Source organism: Piliocolobus tephrosceles, chromosome 10, assembly GCF_002776525.5.
Source record: "Piliocolobus tephrosceles isolate RC106 chromosome 10, ASM277652v3, whole genome shotgun sequence".
NCBI classification, from domain to species: Eukaryota; Metazoa; Chordata; class Mammalia; order Primates; family Cercopithecidae; genus Piliocolobus; species Piliocolobus tephrosceles.
The window spans coordinates 23,048,663-23,068,284 of NC_045443.1; the positions used below are offsets into that span (position 1 = coordinate 23,048,663).

At 34.2% G+C, this 19,622-nt stretch overlaps 1 protein-coding gene across 1 annotated transcript in view; it reads left to right on the forward strand.

The window, feature by feature from the left end:
- ETNK1 (ethanolamine kinase 1) overlaps positions 1-18,608 on the forward strand; it is a 63,954-nt gene extending 45,346 nt beyond the window's left edge. Inside the window, exons 6-8 of the mRNA XM_023209072.2 lie at positions 1,512-1,672; positions 12,440-12,513; positions 12,839-18,608. Of these exons, the coding sequence (XP_023064840.1) occupies positions 1,512-1,672; positions 12,440-12,513; positions 12,839-12,911 (308 nt within the window). The 3' untranslated portion in view covers positions 12,912-18,608. The remainder of the gene's footprint in view (positions 1-1,511; positions 1,673-12,439; positions 12,514-12,838) is intronic.
- The last annotated feature ends 1,014 nt before the right edge of the window (positions 18,609-19,622 follow it).

Below are 19,622 nucleotides of genomic sequence, written 5' to 3' on the forward strand. Positions count from 1 at the left end.
AACTCACCAATGTCACAGTAAAATACAGAGAACTAAGATTTGAAGCTAATTTTTAAGCATTTAAAAAGCCTTTGCTGTTTCCAGTGTAAACTGGGGCTTTTGGAATGTTGGTTCACTAAAAAACTCAATAACCTTTTTTTGTCTTTGGCTATGAATATTGAAAAGTTGGTCATTTTTACCCCTATTAATCTATAATTACTTAAATTAAAATTACTAGTTTTTTAAGTGTAAGTGGAAATAATTTAAAATCCATTTTATCACTCTTTATTTAGAAATATGAAATGCTCTAAAAGCTAAAGATTAGAACATACCCCTGAATGGTTTATACCTAGTAGGAATTTTTTATTGTTGAATTTATATTTGTGTAAGTTTATGTATTTACGTATTTTTATATACTTCAGATTACCAGACTGGGAAATACTCTGGGAAAAAATTTTAATTTGATGTTTCCAGTTGTTTTGGACTACCAAGCTTATCATATACATATAAGCTGTACATATTTTTATGTATCTCATCTATGGAAAGGGAACTAGCTGTACATATAATGAAACATTACCATATTACTAATATAGACAGTCATTGCCGTGGATATGAAATAGAAAACTCTAGTGATCTTCTAATGATTTCGTGAGCAAAAAAAGGGAACTAAACCTTGTGAGTTAGGTGGAATTTGGATGTGCAAACGAAAGAGAAGGAAAGGGGACAAAACTACTTTTATAGGATATAAAATTCATGAAGGAGCCTAGAAAGTTATTGTACTAGTGAGGTAGATTTAGACCAACTTATAAAGAACCTTGGACGCTAAGGAAAATAGTATGAACTTTGTCTTCTAGGTTAGTATTTTCCAAACTACAGATCATGAAATTAAATTTTTGGGGTAATGACTTTTTTTTTTTTTTTTTTTTTTTTCAAAACAAGGAATGGGAAAGAGAAACACAGTATCAGAGTTGGAAAATGTTGTTGGGGTAAATACTGTTGTGTGAAATTTAGTATCAGCTGGTTATATGTATAAGGTCTCAAACAAAATGTATTCTTGGTTGCAGTGAACTGAAATCACGCCAGTGCACTCCAGCCTGGGCGACAGAACAAGATTCTGTCTCCAGGAAAAAAAAAAAGTATTCTTACCATGAGTCATGTTTTAAAAAGTTTTATAGCCACACTTTGAGGTGGTTCTCCAAATGTCGGCATGCTTAAGAATTTCCTGGGTTGCTTCCTAAAATGCATATTTTGGGTTTGTGATGCAGCTGGTTCTAGCTACATATTTTGAGGAAAAATTGAAGCTATGAGAATTGATTTGGTGATCAATAGTAATGTGCCTTAGCGTTTAAGCTGAAATATAGAATGATTGGTTTATTATTTGAATAAATGCTATTTACTTAACGTGTACGATTCTAGTCAAAATGGAACTTTTCATTTTTTTATGAAAAAATGGTGGTTTTAGGGATTATTAAGGTATGCAGAAGAGTTTATGTTTTAAAAATGTTCAGTGTATTTTTTTTTTTCTTCTAAAGGTGTAAGTGATGTAGACTATAGTCTGTATCCAGATAGAGAACTCCAGAGCCAGTGGCTGCGTGCTTACCTTGAAGCCTACAAAGAATTTAAGGGCTTTGGGACTGAAGTTACTGAAAAGGAGGTAGAAATACTCTTCATTCAAGTCAATCAGTTTGCATTGGTAAGTTCAAATGTACAGAATTAATGAACGGTTCTTACTGTAATTTAAAATGCCTCTACATTTTTGTCATCTTAGACAATTTCCTATTTTAAGTTTTGTGAATTTTTGTTCAAAATAGTGAAAATACATGACCATTTACAGTAGGCATTACCCCATTGCATTGCTTTTAAGACAATTTTGTTTCATTTCCTACTATATCCCTATCCCCTAGAGCAATGCCTGGCCATATGGTAGGTACTCAGTAATTATTTGTTTAATGAGTAGATTCTTATTAGGGTTAAGATTGATGCATAAAACAATTTCTTAGTCTATTCCTTTCTTTACATCAAAGTCAGATTTTACAGGAAAGGAGCTTTTCCACGACACATTTTATAGTTAGATCTTATGTGATAAAAGTAGGTTGGAAGAACCAGTAGGATTATGTTTTTTATAACTTATCCAGTGTTTTATCTTCTTGACCTTCATTTGATAAGCAGTTATTTCCAGTTTTATTGGTGTCTTAAAGCTTTATTATTAAGACCTACTTCTCTTTACATGCATTTATATTTTAAAAATTAGCTCATTAAATTATCTTTTGAGAACAATATGATACATTAGAATGATCTTTCAACTAAAGTGTTAGATAATTAAATGGAATAATAAGCCAAAGCTATTTTAGCTGCTGCTTTTCAGTTTTAATATAATTTTGTACAGTTGACACGGGAAATATTTGTTATGTTGTCTGTACAGATAGACCCTAGTGGTGGTATACAAGTATACCATTTTTATAGTCTTAAAAGTACCATATGACCAGAGTTACTCAGAATACATCCCAAGTAAGAGAGTGTCCTGAAATGTTCCTTTACCTGCTGTTCTTATATCTATTTTCGGTACAGCTACTGGGTCAATTAATGACATGCTCTACAGCTGGTCCTAGGATGTCTGCTGTTTCTATTTATTGTATTTAAGCATGATCTTAGAGAATGTAGGCCTTTCTTTCTCTTTAGGTTACTTAATGAGCTTCAGAATAAACCTAATATTCCATTTATTCATTGAATTAATTTCCATGTAAAGTACACATAGCTCATCAATTCTTAGTCATCAGTCCCACTGTTTGCTGTTAGAAAGCTGATTTGGATTTCCCTGCAAACTTTTGATGACATTTAACATTTTGGGGGGATACTGTGACTGTATCTGTACATGGCATTGAAAAATACCTGTACTTCTGATTCATTAATCAGATACTAAGTACTTATTGTTATTCTAGGTGAGGTGGATTGGAAGAATTTAAAAAAATGCATTCTTTCAAAATGCTTATAATTTAGAAGGCCAAATAAGATGTACAGAATAACTCTTTTACTGGTAAAATTTGACAGTCATTTCTTTTAAAATTGATTTTATTTTAATATTTACTTACTTTTATTTTTATTTTGAGACAGTCTTTGCTCTATCATCCAGGCCTGGAGTATAGTGATGTGATCACAGGTCATTGCAGCCTCAACCTCCCGGGCTTAAGCAATCCTCCCACTTGAGCCTTCTGAGTAGCAAGCGCCACCATACCTGGCTAATTTTTTAGTTTTTTTGTGGAGATGAGGTCTGTCTATATTGCACAGGCTGGTCTTGAACTCCTGGGCCTAAGTGATTTTCCCCGGCTCAGCCTCCCAAAGTGCTGGGATTACAGGCATGAGCCACCATGCCAGGCCTATTTTTTATTGGATACAAGGTGTTTGTCACCCAGGCTGGAATGCAGTGGTATGGTCATAGTTCACTGCAACCTCAAACTCCTGAGCACAAGGGATCCTCCCAACTCAGCCTTCCAAGTAGCTAGGACTATAGGTGCACGCCACCATGCCTGGCTGATTTTTTAAACTTTTTGGAGAGACAAGGTGTTGCTCTGTTGCTTAGGCTGGTCTTGAACTCCTGGCCTCAAGCAGTCCTCCAGCCTCAGACTCCCAAAGTATTGGGACTACAAGCGTAAGCCCTATGCCCAGCCATAACACCCATTTTGGTGTAAAATTATTAGTAAATTGGAATTAGAAGGAAACTTACTCTGATTTAAAATGAAAAGAATATCTTCATGAAATATACAACAGATATATTAATAAATGTCATGCATTCAGTAGAAGGTCTGATTGAAAAAAGATAAAGGACAATTGATAGAGACATAAAACTTCAGTATCAAACATTTCTGAATAATTGAACATATCCTTTGAATTTGCATATACTTAGTTTTTCCATAAGAGCATATAGATTCTGATACCAATTCCCAGTTCTTCCTCATTAAGAAACATTAAAGGCCCTTTATTTATTTATTTCATTTTTTTTTCAATTTTTTTTATTATTATACTTCAAGTTCTGGGGTACATGTGCAGAATGTGCAGGTTTGTTACATAGGTGTACATGTGCCATGGTGGTTTACTGCACCCATCAACTCGTCATCTACATTAGGTATTTCTCCTAATGCTATTCCTCTCCCAGCCCCCTACCCCCAGCAGGCTCCGGTGTGTGATGTTCCCCTCCCTGTGTCCATGTGTTCTCATTATTCAACTCCCACTTATGAGTGAGACCATGTGGTGTTTGGTTTTCTGTTCCTGTGTTAGTTTGCTGAGAATGATAGTTTCCAGCTTCATCCATGTCCCTGCAAAGGACATGAACTCATCCTTTTTGATGGCTGCATAGTATTCCATGGTATATGTGTGCCACATTTTCTTTATCCAGTCTATCATTGATGGGCATTTGGGTTGGTTCCAAGTCTTTGCTATTGTGAACAGTGCCTCAGTAAACATATGTGTGCATATGTCTTTATAGTAGTATGATTTATAATCCTTTGGGTATATACTCAGTAATGGGATTGCTAGGTCAATTGGTATTTCTGGTTCTGGATCCTTGAGGAATCGCCACACTGTGTTCCACAATGGTTGAACTAATTTACACTCCCACCAAGAGTGTAAAAGCATTTCTGTTTCTCCACATCCTCTCCAGCATCTGTTGTTTCCTGACTTTTTAATGATTACCATTCTAACTGGGGTGAGATGGTATCTGTCTCATTGTGGTTTTGATTTGCATTTCTCTAATGACTAGTGATGATGAGCTTTTTTTTCATGTTTGTTGACTGCATAAATATCTTCTTTTGAGAAGTGTCTGTTCATATGCTTTGCCCACTTTTTAATGGGGTTGTTTGTTTTTTTGCTTGTAAATTTGGTTGTTTTTTTCATAAATTCTGGATATTAGCCCTTTGTCAGATGGATAGATTGCAAAAAATTTTCTCCCGTTCTGTAGGTTGCCTGTTCTCTCTGATGATAGTTTCTTTTGCTGTGCAGAAGCTCTTTAGTTTAATTAGATACCATTTGTCTATTTTGGCTTTTGTTGGCATTGCTTTTGGTGTTTGTCGTCATGAAGTCTTTGCCCATGCCTATGTCCTGAATGGTATTGTCTAGGTTTTATTCTAGAGTTTTTATGGTTTTAGGTCTTACATTTAAGTCTTTAATGCGTCTTGAGTTAATTTTTGTATAAGGTGTAAGGAAGGGGTCCAGTTTCAGTTTTCTGCATAAGGCTAGCCAGTTTTCCCAACACCATTTATTAAATAGGGAATTTTCCCCCCATTGCTTGTTTTTCTCAGGTTTGTCAAAGATGGTTGTAGATGTGTGGTATTATTTCTGAGGCCTCGGTTCTGTTCCATTCCATTGATCTATTTATCTGTTTTGGTAGCAGTACCATGCTGTTTTGGTTACTGTAGCCTTGTGGTATAGTTTGAAGTCAGGTAACATGATGCCTCCAGCTTTGTTCTTTTTGCTTAGGATTGTCTTGGCTATTCAGGGTCTTTTTTGACTTCATATGAAATTTAAAGTAGTTTTCTCTAATTCTGTGAAGAAAGGCAATGGAAGCTTGATGGAGATAGCATTGAATCTATAAATTACTTTGGGCAATATTGGCATTTTCACGATATTGATTCTTCCTATCCATGAGCATGGAATGGTTTTCCATTTGTTTGTGTCCTCTTTTATTTCCTTGAGCAGTGATTTGTAGTTCTCCTTGAAGAGGTCCTTCACATCCCTTGTATGTTGTATTCCTGGGTATTTAATTCTCTTTGCAGCAATTGTGAATGGGAGTTCACTTAGGATTTGGCTCTCTGTCTGTCTATTATTGGTGTATAGGAATGCTTGTGATTTTTGTAAATTGATTTTTTTTCTCCTGAGACTTTGCTGAAGCTGATTCTCAGCTTAAGGAGATTTTGAAAAGTCCTTTATTTATCAAGACAGTTTTTGTTTCGATTCCTGTTCTTATTTTATCAGAATTCTGCTGATCGTCTGTTGTGTGATTTTTCTGCCCTTCTGGGATGTCACAACTTTCTTGTATCAGGGCCTCTGTTGCTACCTTCTTTTGACATATCTTCTTTTCTTTTTCAAGACTTTCTGTAGCTTCTTTTTAGCTAGCTGTTTACCTTCCTCTCTTACCAACTCTTAATTTCCTCCCACTGTCTATTAAGTATGTGCCTGTCACATCTCAAGTGTTTAAAGGAATCAGTAATTGTGATTGCAATGTGAAATAAAAGGAAACCCTCAATCTTACTCCCTTGTCCTTCATACATTTCTCAGACACTGCAGTCTGCCTTTTCTCTCGCTGCTATAAAAAGAAGATCAGGTAAGGCTTACCAATCATGACATAATCGCTAAGTCCAATGTAAATTTTTCAGTCCTTATCTTCCTTGATCTGTCAGTAACATTTGGCAGTATTTACCATTGATTTAAAAAATGTTCTCTCGTTGACTTTGTAATAGTTTTATGTATGGTGAAAATAAGGAAATTATCAAAGTCTGGTTTCATGAATTACACACTTTATTGCCATACAAAGATAATTTTTTCCCCTTAGGTTCACGATGCTTAAAGAGAGGAAGAACAACCCGAACAAATCTCACAGGGAATATACTCAATAGATGAGGTACATTAACTATATAACGAGTGAGTTCCAAATTATTAAAAGTCTAGTCCAATTAGGATGAAAGCAGGAGAGGATTGAGCTATACCTTTTTATGATTAGTTTCTTGGGCTTGACCAACATAGGAGAGATCCATGAAGACACCTGAAGTTCCTGGACGCACGAAGGTAGTGTTAGTGTTGTCATGATGAGACTTCAGAGCTCCAAGGCCTATAGAGAGGCCTGAACTCTGCTTTTGGAGAAGTAGCTGACAGAGTGCAGCCTGTCACAGACTAAGTGTTCAGAGTGTCATATTGTTATGTTTGTATGCATTTTGAAGTCCACTAGTTGAGGTCAGTTACTCATATGGGGTCTGAGAAAATGTAATGTAACATTCCAAAGAGGAGAAGGAGTTCACCCCAAGCACTCACATATGGAATTTGTATTAGCATTCTCCAGAGGGACAGAACTGATAGGGTATATGTATATGTGAAAGGAAGTTTATTAGGGAGACTTGGCTCACATGATCACAAGGTGAAGTCTCACAATAGGCTGTCTGCATGCTGAGGAAGAAAGAAGCCAGTAGTGGCTCAGTACAAGTTTGAAAGCCTCAAAACCAGAAAAACTGACCGTGCTGCCTTCAGTCAGTGGCCAAAGGCCCAAGAGCCCCCTGGCAAACCACTGGCCTAAGTCCAAGCGTCCAAATGCCGAAGAACTTGGATTCTGATGTCCAAGGGCAGGAGGAGCAGGAGGAAGCATCCAACATGGGGTAAAAGAAGGAAGCCAGAAAACCCAGCAAGCAAAGTTATCCGACTTTCTTCTGCTGCTTTGTTTTTGCCAGGCTGGCAGCCGATTGGATGATGCCAGCCCACATTGAGGGTGGGTCTTCCTCTCCCAGTCCACAGACTCAAATGTCAGTCTCCTCTGGCAACACCCTCACAGACACACCCAGAAACAATACTTTACCAGCCAACTAGGCATCCCTCAATCCAATCAAGTTGACACCTAATATTAACCATCATAGGGCCTGATAAGACTTCGCATTTTCCTAGGGAATGGGAGTAGTTGCATTTTCTTACATACAGGATCTGATAATTCTCATATTTGTGGGTTTGTTTTTTTTTTTTCCCCTCTGGTATGGAGTCTCTATCGCCCAACCTCGAGTGCAGTGGCGCAATCTGGGTTCACTGCAACCTCCTGGGTTTAAGCAGTTCCCTGGCCTCAGTAGGTGGGATTATAGGCGTTTGCCGGCACACCTGGCTAATTTTTGTGTTTTTGGTAGAGACGGAATTTCACCGTATCAGCCAGGCTGGTCTTGAACTCCTGACCTCAAATGATCCACCCACCTTGGCCTTCCTGAGTGTTGGGATTACAGGTGTGAGCCACCTCACCTGGCCATATTCTTGCAGGGAGGGGGAATACATCATTTTAAAGCCGTGTGACAAATTCTCTTTTTGTACTGTGTTGCTCAATCTCTTAATCTGGCTCCTCTTTCCTCCTCTTCTCCCAGCCCTCTTACATGTTAGTAGTATTCCCTAGTGTTCTGATTTGGGTCTTCCCCTTCCAAGTTCTGTTCTTGGTTCCTAAAATGTTCTTGATTTCATCCCCTTCTCCCTTTATTTTTGACTTTTGATTGAGAACTTAATCTCTTACTAACATTAACCTTTGCTGGTCTCTTTGCCTTCAGTTTTTTGTTGTTGTTGTTTTTCCTGTCTTTAATTTATCCTATTTATTAAGAAAGTGATTTTATAGTAATTAGAATTTGTCAATTAGATTGTATCACTTTTCTATTTTATGGCTCCCTGTGACCTACAGAATGAAATCCAGATGACAGCATTTGCAAACTCTTATTTCCCACTACTTCACACCTCCTACTTCAGCCCTAGCAGAGTCATTTTGTGCCGGCATACTCCATGATGTTTCATGTCTGTGCACTTAGAAGCTTATTCCTTCTACCTGAAATGCCCTTTTCCCTGCATCCCTTTACAGATTTCTCTTATTCCTTATGGATGTGTCTTAAGTGCTGTTTCCTCCTCAGATAGTTTATGAAGCTGCCTTGATAAAAAGAAAAGCAGGTCTGAATAATAAGATCAGGGTATACGTGTTTTGAAATATTACAAATGGTTAGTAAATGTTTAATGCTCGGACCATGATACAGACTTCTAAAGATTATAAGACTTCACTTACCATTGATTGTTTAATGTTGAGATGGTGGCAAACAAAAGTAGGTATGTGCATTATAAAACCCAACAGAGTATACATAATGACTTTGAGGAGTTTCTCTTTTTTTTTTTTTCCCATTATATGCACACTTGGGATTTATTTTAGTTATTTATTTACCATATAAAGCTTTGAATATTTCTTGCAACAGGGGTGAGTAGTCTAGAAATTAAAATACCTTTTAACAGAGAGACTTACATATCCATAACCTCCAAATGTAAAAGAAATAGTATAGTTACAGAATTTATTATTTTTTTGGGTGTACTTATATTTTGGGGGGATGCAAATGACGAATGGGCTGTTTTCTGCCTTTGCTGCTCATCCATTTAGAATCCACTGTTATATATTAATTTATCACTTTTCCCCCTATAAAAATGGTTGCCTACACAAATGAGATTTCAGTGAGGTTTTATGGATAATGCTTCTTTAGTGTAGAATCATTTAATTTATTTAAGTATATGAATAAAAACTAATTGAGAAATATAGTTACCATTTCTGCTTGACAATGGTGAGAAGAGCTAAGTTGGTATGTTTTTAAAATGCAGAATGATTCTTGATTTCTCACTCTTTTCCACTACAGAATAAATTTAGTAGAAAGAAGAGATTAGGATACCATCTATAGGTGATTTTATATCAACGTAAAATATGCAAGATGATTTAGACTAGTGGTTCTCAAAGTTTTCAATCTTAGGACCTCTACACACTTAAAATTTTTTTGAAGACCTCTACAAGCTTTTGTCTTTGTGAATTAATTAGCAGTATTTACCATATTAGAAGTCAAAATTCAAACATTTAAGTGTGTGTGTATATATATATATTTAAAATAAACTCATTACATTAACATAAATACCATAAATAGAATAACTGTTTTTCAAAACAAAAAACAATTTAGTGAGAAGAATGGCATTATTTTACACTTCTGCAAATTTCTTTAATGTATGGTTTAATAGAATACAGCGGGATTCCCATATCTGCTTCTGCATTACATCTTTTGTGATGGATTGTTTCATTTCAAGTATATGAGAAAAAGTTTCACACATGCATGCTGGAAAAGAGGAGTATTTTGCCTTTTCAGATAATTGTGGATATTCTTTTTTGATACTAGACCAAAACTCAACAAGTGATAGTTTTTTAAAGGTTAGTTGCTGTGAATAATCTGAACATATCAATTAACTTTTTACTCTATTACATTAAGATCTACTAGTTTATCTTGCAGATTGAATGATTCTTTTACCTGTATGTGATTTGGTAATTTTAGCTTATTAGTTATTTGGAAAATAATTGATTCATTGAGTTGTATAGATCTTCCAAATGTTGACACATCTCATTATAAGATAGCTAAAGATCACATGTGTTGATATCACCACCAGTGTCATCAGAAAAACTTACAGTACTATATTGAGAAGCTGTTAAGCTCACAGAATCATGTACAACTTTTCTCATGTTCTAATTTTAGGGTGAAAACTTGAATTTTATCATTGGCAACAAATACTGTCAGTTATTTTCACTGAAATGACAAGTTATCTTTTTTATAGTTGGGAAAATGTCTGCCAAATACCCAAGTCTGATAACTCTAGTTTGATAACTCTAGTTTGTATATTAGTCATTTTTTTTTCAAGTAAAAATGGTGTTGCATTAAAAATGTACAAATTCAACTCAAAAGTCAGTTACCTAAGTGTTTTTCCTGAGACAACCATTGTACTTTGGATATGCAGTAGACATGCTTTATATGTACTGCCTATTTCCTCCCACAGAATACTAGAACATGTATTTCAGGATAGAGATTTAATAAAATTAATAGTTTTAATGGTTTCACAAAGGACATTCTTTAGTGGCTTTTTACTGTTATTGTGTGATGGTGAAGAATAAAACTGTTATACTAGTGTGATTTGCTACGACTGCCTTGACTTAAGGCAGCAATAGCTTCACCCTCCACTGCTTTTGAACCATTGGTGCAAATGTTAACACAGTCAAAAAGGCAAGTAACATATCAGTGTAATTATGAAAGTAATTTTGGGCCTCTGAAACCTCCCATGGGTTCATCGACCACTTTAAGAACCTCTGATGTAGACTTTGAAAAGAAGAAAGTTCTCTAATTTCGTAACTTCATTTCTCAATACCCGGTATACTTTTTTAGATAGAAGACCATTTTTGAAAATCTTTATCATTTTTAATCATTCTGGTTTCATATAGTAAGAATAGCTAGCATCCTATTGAATATTTGTTATATGCCAGGTATAGGCACTATTATGACCTACATTTTACAGATGAGGAAATAAAGGCACCGTGTTTGCTGCTTAAAGCCACACACCAGAGCCCAGCTTTTTTTTTTTTTTTTTTTAACTATTATGCTTCATGTGCAAGTGACTTTACTTCTTTAGTCTTTGCTACATTGTTTATTCTTTTCTATCCCTGTATCAGATGAGAAATTATATTCTTGCTCTTTTTTTTTTTTTTTAAGAGACAGGGTCTCACTGTGTTGCCCAGGCTGGAGTGCAATGGCATGCTCCTCACTGCAGCCTTGAACTCCTGGGCTCTAGTGATTACCAGCCTCCTGAAGAGCTGAATAGTTAATGATATTTTTGGGGGAAGCCAAAACCAAAGTGCAGTGTGCTTTTTAAATAGAGATCTTTAGGTTGAAAATTTGTTTTTACATATATTATTTCCTTGAGTCTTTAAAACAATCAATACAGAATGGCTAATATTCCCATCTCGTAAATGATAGATCTGACACTAAAGTTTGTGACTTATTAAAGGTTGCAGAGGTACTCAGAGCCTGGACTGGAACCTCTACATCTTGTAATTCAAATTAAGAATTCTTTTTGGTATACTGTGCTGCTTGACCTTGGTATTTAAAAATATCAAGGTCATGGCTGTTGAGTACTTTTTTGTTAGAGCCCCTTTGTTACTGTTGCTATAATGAATTTAGCTGAAACAAAAACCTTGTCTTTAATACTTTTTCTACTTAGAATATTTCTAGTTAGAATATAGTGTTTCTTGGGAAGTGAAATCTTATTCAAATTTTAAAATATTTCCATGTTCAACTGAAAATAGATTGTAAAGCACACATAATTATCTTACAGTTACTAATTACATACTCAATTTCCCTGTAAGTCCAAAGCCCATATTTTTCCTGACATAAGTTGTGTTACTTTATGTTGTAGTCTGTTATGCAGAATTAAGCCAATAAGATACTTTTCAGATGTTTTTCACCCCTAGAACATTTTTTACATTTAAATATATTTATTGCTTGTGAGATTTGGGTTTTCTTTTTGTGTTTATATTTTTATGTCAAGAAACAAAGGCTTTTGATATAATGTGTAAGCCTGTTAACAATTATAACCATTAAAAACACTAACATGTATCAGTGCTAATAGTAAACTTTGCTTTATAAAAAAGCAGGTCACAGGAACTGGCCTCTATTTTTCAAGTGATTATAATTTACCATATCCTCCTTTGGTGTTGACGAAAGTGATATGTAGCCATCTAGCAGGTGTAGACTTCAATATGATCTAGGTTTTAGACACTATATAAAAAGAACAGCAAGAAAGTATGGTGCATGGAGTTGATTTAGAGGATAGAATTAGCAATTCATATGTGTTTTACAGAGAAATTCATTATCATAATTTTTGATTTTTCTTTCCTTCTTTTAAGGCTTCTCATTTCTTTTGGGGATTGTGGGCTTTGATTCAAGCCAAATACTCCACTATTGAGTTTGATTTCCTTGGGTGAGTTAAATTTTATTATATGGATTACATTGGTTTCTGCTTTTGTTTGGATTAACATTTAGAATTCACAAGGAATATTGTAGTTATTTGCAATCAATTATAAAAGTTGCATACATTTAGTAATTGGTCTGTGAAGAAATTGCTATATGCTGTTAAGTGCTCACAGGATTAGAAAAGTGTCCAGTAGGTGGTGCAGTAAACTAAAAGTACGTCCTTTGAAAATCTTAAACTTTAAAAAAACCAGCTTAGAGGACTGAGTGGAAATAAGGGAAGGACCAAGTTTTTCCGCTTTGACTAATGTTTTTGTTGTTCTCTTTCTCACTAGGTATGCAATTGTTCGTTTTAACCAGTACTTTAAAATGAAGCCTGAGGTTACTGCATTAAAAGTGCCTGAGTAAAGAAGAGATTTAATTATTCTCCAGTAGCTGAGCAATGCTTGTGAATCTTTTCTTAAGAAATCCCAAAAAGCCAATATTAGTTAAAATTCTGTTATTTAATTTGGTTATCTTGCTTTATAAATTATGCCTCTAAACAATCAATCTATTTTTTAAATAGACTGAATGATGTCAAGAAATATACCTACTGCTCTCAGTATGTGGTGGATTAGAAATGTGTTAAATCTGCAAAAGGTATAAAGATGTCAGTTTAAGCATTTCTTTGATAATTTAACCTATGTTTTATGTGAATTATTTATTATAAACTTAACAGGATTCTGTGACTGTTTTTCTCTCTTTCATGTTTGTTGAGTGTAAGCAATGAAAATGTCCCAGATAAATTGTTTTCAGTTTTACTTTAATATTAATTTCAGTAAACATTCTAGTTGTTCAATGTAACCTTTTTATCTTGATGCATTGTAAGTAAAATGAATCATTTACTCTTGAAATGCCAGTCATTGACTGATGTAGATAGTTTAGGATTTTCATATAAAAATATCTGTTTAGGAAGGTGAAATACATTCACTGTCTCTGTTGGTGGTACATCTTGTTGAATTCAATATTAGAAAGTATTTCTTTTTGGGGTAATATAACTTAGAATTAAATCCCCATTTCTCTATGTAGTCTGGCAGTATAAATATAAATATTTACCATATAATCTTGGAATAAGTATGAGTTAATGTTACCAAAATCTGTATTAAATAATGTTTTCAAATGCTAAATATGATCAAGTTACTATTTTCAGTTTTGAAAATTTTACAGTGTCAAATTCTTTCTAACCAAAAATTTTCTTTTACTTTTAGAGATGCTTTATGTTTTTGATTATTAGTCAGTAGTATTGCTAATTTTTAAAATAAATATACAAAGTTTATCATATGTGGAAATAAGAAAATATTGTTTAGGTTAATTATTTTTTACCTATCCAGAGTCATTCCTTGCATTTCAATTTCATGTTTTAGTTTCATGTTTCATTCCTTACATTTTAGTTTCATGTTTTAGTTTGGTTCTATGTTTTTAGAATGATAGCAAATGATTACTTGATACATGTAAGTTCAGCGTTATATGTTGAGGCAGTTATATAATTAAATAAGGAACACTTAGGGCATTGATCTTGTACACTTAAAATCTGACAGATGACAAAATGTGAATTAAGCAAAATAGTCATGGCAGGAGGGCTTTTGTTTATTTCTCTTGTTTTTGTTTAACTGTATTTTTAATTTAGTTTGGTGGTAAGAGGAGGTAATTATTGTATGGAAAGAAGTTAGATCTTTCAGATAGATAAATAGGCTTCAGGTTTTGGAGTCTGCTGTTGTAGTTGGGCAGTCATGGTTAACTGTACTTAGAAAATTAGTCTGACAAGCTTTGCACTTCGGTCACATAAGTGCCCATGTACAAAGTTGGCTTACTGGATCTGCATATTCAAAATATGCAACTACTAATTTATCCTCTGAGAAATCTTCTGAGGAGTCTGATGTATTCCAAATGACTTAATATTCTCAGACAAATGCTTTAAAATACTTGGATTATCTCAAGATTTTTAAAGCTAATAAAGTAAGTAGAAACACAGGCCATTTTAAATGGTAAATTCTAGTTACATAAATAGAATCTTAAAACATGTTTGTATCTATAACAGTGTTAGACCAGATTTGGTTTCTACCTCCCCAATGTTATAAATGTTCACTTTTGTTTTTATAAACCATATTACTGTAAGATCAATAGAACTTTGCCTAGTTGATTAAGTGAATGGAACCAATTAAACAACTAGTAGCTTTTTATAATGTTAGTGTGAACTTGAAAAATTGTTTTTGGTGGAATTTTTGTCTATGGTTGGAACATTTTCATAAAACAGATAAAGAATGTGTAATACCCTTGAATTTTTTTTTTTTCTTTCTGCCTTCTAAAGTGCAACAGTATATATCTTGTAGAACTGTGGGAGGAGAGAAGATAATTTTTCTACCTTACTCCATATTCTTTCTTCAAACTATTTTGAATAGAGATTCACTGAGCCATTGCTGATAGACTGTGCGTAGCTACTAGCTGTCACACTATTGTAAGTTTTTTGGAGAGTTTCATAGGGAAGTGAATGTAACCAGGAATAAAGGCTCTCACTTTAGCTCTGGGAATATGCAGTGGATCTTGGGAACAAAATAAGATACTTAATCTATTTTCCTTACTCTGGCTAGATTTTGGGTGTTGTGATGCTCCTACTTCCTGTATAGGTTTTTGGGATCGTGGTGCAGGCTAGTAATAGGGTTCAGAATTGCTTCCCTTTTATGTCAACCACTTAAGGGATTCTAAAGAAGGGTAAATCTCAAAGTGCTCTAAAATCATCCCTCTAAAATTTGTCCTGTGGTGTGCTGAGATGTCTGTTGCCTTTTTATGTTAAGCTGAGGAACTTGAATGCCTTACCTAATAACTCAACTAGTAGTAAGCTCATTTTGTAAATATGAAAATGGCTGTAAGAAGTGGCATTCATGTATATTCAATGTTAGTCAGTAGACCATAGTGGCCTGGATGCTTTAACAAGCAAAATTCCACAATTTTTTTCAGTTTTTCCCTTTCATACTTGTATGATCTCACCTGACCAGTGATTTTTTTTTCCTACTAACCCCATGCTACCACCATATTCTGGAAATCAAAAGAGATGTGGTAGTAAATCATACAGTACACATGATCATCTGAGATCAATATGAGCACAAAACTCATCAAGTAGGTCTGCCTGGAATGTATATAAAATAATGTAAATAAAAATTTGTAAATTAGTGTGAATTGTATCTTGCATTGTGTATTGTTTTGCATTCTCTTCCCTTTTGTAGAAATTTTTCTGTAAGGAAATCATTCAGCTTGTTGGTTTTAGACTAAAAATAGCCAACAGTTGTGGCTGCACAGTGAGATCACAGGAACTGGAAATAGGGTTTGTCGGCTTTGGTTAATGTCAGTACTTATTTATTTAGCCTCTTAGTGCTTAATAAGACTTTTCTTTATTTTTTAGTTAGCCGTTAGGTTTTGTGAGGTTAGATTCCTGGAAGCAGTGAATTTGTACACTGTTATATGAATAGAGCTCCATTCTTTGACTCATGATTCCAAGCTAAAGGAAATTAAAAATGTAATTTAATAATTTCCTATTTTTAGGGTTAATTTTTTTTCTACAAAAAAACCTTGAAATTTTATATATCCCGATGTGAATCTAAGTTCCATATATACAGAAACAAGACACATAATAAGTCTTTACTTCGACTTAAGCATATCTCAAATGACTTCTTTAAATTTAAAGTTGATCCTGATAGGATCATAAAAGACAGAAAAGACATAAGTAATCTTGTAATGACAACTGTTTCCATTTTTGCTGAACTAAAAATATTTAACTTCATAAATATATGTTACTACAGCTTCCAGATTTAAAGAAAAAAGTTTCCCCCAAACACTCTCAATTAAAAGTTAGAACCCTCCACTTTTAAAATTATAGTTATTTCTTTTTTACATTACACAGAAGCCTTCTGTACCATTTTATGAATTCCTGTCTTCATAATATAAGTGAAAATACTGTCATTTCGATTTTCTGCTTTAAATTGCTTTTAATAAACATTCCAAAGTGATACAGACTTAAGCTTTTAATCAATCAGTCATTCAGTTGATAGACAAAGTTACGATGCTTTATGCTAGGAAACTTGTTGACAGCAACTTGTGCTACTTTATGCAGAAAACAAATGCTAGTAATTATTATGCACAGAGGAAAAATAATTTTAAGTATGTGGTAAAGCAGCTTCATTTTTCAAAATTGATTTGCTCTGCTTTTTCTTTAGTCCATTAGATTCCAGTATGTCCTTTTACTGGGAATTTAGTTACATATTAAGATAACCTGTTATCAGTTTGTTTTGAAAAGAAGACATTGTTAGTTATATTGAACCACCTTATTTTAAAATTTTTAACTTTTATATACCACTTGTGTGATTCCAGTGTCATGTCTTGGGTTTGATGTCGTTGGACAGAAAAGTGTATCAATTATTTTAAATGAATTTTTCCCCATGTTTGAGGCTTAGTCTGTAAATGTGTTGCTGTAACAGGAAGTACTTGGGTATGCATTACTTGAATACTTGAAGACTGAAGTTAATAAGATGTATTACATAATGAATTAGATTTTTCTGAACAGTTTTTTACACTGAAAATCTTCATTTCTGGATTATAATTTGAAATGGAATGAAGACCTGAATTATTTGGATAGGAAAAAATTATGATAGTGCTTATGAGAACTGTAAACTCTTCTGTGTTTGATGCATCAAACTTCAAGTTTTTTGTAGGTTTCTCTCCTGAAATTTTCTTTCTCTTCTATACTTAATGCATTTACTATACTACTGATGTAATAAAAGGGCAGAGTTAAAAATATTGTATCTGTATTCATTGTGAATCTTATAGCTTTTCTAGTTATCAAAAAATTTCTTTCTAAAATACTCTTAATCCCATTGTTTTGGTTCACATCTTACCAATTTGTGTTATTTCAAATGCCATTAATCATTTTAGTACAACACCTGTGTTTATAAAAATTTGAAAACATTACATATTGTATTTGAAACTAATTAGTGAATGGTAAGAAAAAAACTGGCCGACAGAATTGTAGGTGATGCATTAGTTAAATTTCAAAACTCATAATAAAGGAACCTTCGGAGATAAGTTGAAACCCAGTGGTATCTCTGGATACCACTGGGAACTGGAAAAGACCCCAAAAAGGCAGTGGAGAAGATTAGTGTTTACTTGCTGTGGTTGTGGTGTGCTGCTACTTAATTACAGGTGGTGACACACTGAAATTCTTATTATCCAATAATCTGAAGTAGTTTCTGGTATTTATCTGTACTAAATTGACTGTAAATTGAGTCTGCAAAGAGGAAACTTTTTGACTGTACTGTATTTAGGAGCCTTTGTACAGCTAGGTCAGATTTCCACGATATGAAGTATTTGAGTTTTAAAATATACTGTTACTAAAAGGAAAAAGACATGGCCATTTTTCCATGTGCTTAAATGATAATTTCCTTATTCAGTTTCAGAAGAAAAAGAATGAAATTGAGTAACTGTCATTGCGTTAGCTGTATGTTGAATTGGGAAATAGTGGCATAAAGCTTAAATTCGTGTTTATCAAATGTGAAGCATAGTAGTATAATGCTGCTTTGTATATAATGTAAGTGCTACAAATAGTCTCAGCACTGAAAATGTATTGATACCTCTTAAATGAATGCAACTTTTGATGTAGGTGTTTTGATATGCCTCAGAAAATATCTGAGTGTCTAAGAATTTGTTAATCTGTTTGGTAATGAAGATACTTCCTGTGGTTTTGTTTCATATTTTCATGTTTAAAATTTAAGTTTTACATTTTTACTACTGTTAATTTAAGTAAAATTCGTTCTGTGGGCAAAATGAGGTTGGCAGTGAAGAAAATTAAAAACAGCCTCATTCATGTAACTGGTTAAGTAAAAATACATTTTCACTATGTGTTCATAAACTTTTAATGAAGCTGTTTGTCTTTCAGTTCAAATATAAGTGATGTTTAGGCTTTATTTCTGTTAATAAGGCTTTTTACCATTGATTAAATGAAGGAATGTATCTTTTTGAAGAGATTTATATTCTGTAAATAAAAATTGGTTGTAACAATAAAGTTGAGTTCTAACTACAGTGTATTCATAAATTTTGTTACTTCAACTTATTTTTGAGGTTTTCCTTGTGAATATCTGCAAACAAGACTTTCCAAAGTTAGTATGTAAGTGTATATGTGGAGTGATTCTTTAAATTCTAATTCTAAATTCTAGGTGTTTTGTTTTGTTTTTAGTTTTATATACATTAAAAAGTATTGTGGGATCTGGCCAGCAGCCCACAATGCAACAGGGCTCTTTCTTTGCTCCCAGGCAGATCAGCAGGTGTAGAAATAATAGACCCACACAACATAGTGAAAGCTGTGTCCAGGGGGTCACCACCTTCTGGTCGCATGGTGCCACCAATGCACTGGATATACCAGCATTTATTATTAAGTTTAGTGAGAGCAGGGGTAGGTTAGTGAGGGATTTAGGGTCATTTGATTATTAGGTGAGATGGTCACATGGGGATGAAGTAATTCTTTAACATAACATCTGTATGCAGAAGTATAGTATACAGAGATAAGAATTTATAATACAGTGTGTGCATCAGTAGTTTCTAACAGAGCCTTAAAACAGAAACACGGTCTTTCCATAAGCTACGATTAGCAAGATATTAATCAGCAGTAACAGTTGCAGCAAAAACTGGTTACAAACAATCCATAGAAACAGGACGTAAAGCTAGACAACCAGTTAGACCAGAAATTCTCAGAAGGGAGTATGCCTTAACCCTAAAGAGGCATGTAAGAGCCATGGCAAGATGAGGGCATTTATAGCCCCATCTTATCCATATGGACAGGCACCCCTCATGCATCCTTTTGTAGGCTCTACACTAGGGAGAGCTATGAACATCTGCTTTTCCATTCCCAGAGCTATGAACATCTGCTTTTCTGGGATAGGAATCTTGGTGATGTGAAACCTCCCTGACTGCACGTCCGTTCACAGGCTCTCTGCAGGGGGAAGCACATAACGCGCTGTTGGCTCATTCTGGCAGTCCAACCTGGCATTGTCTTAACACAATCCTGCATGCAATTTTGTATTTACGATAATCAGGAGC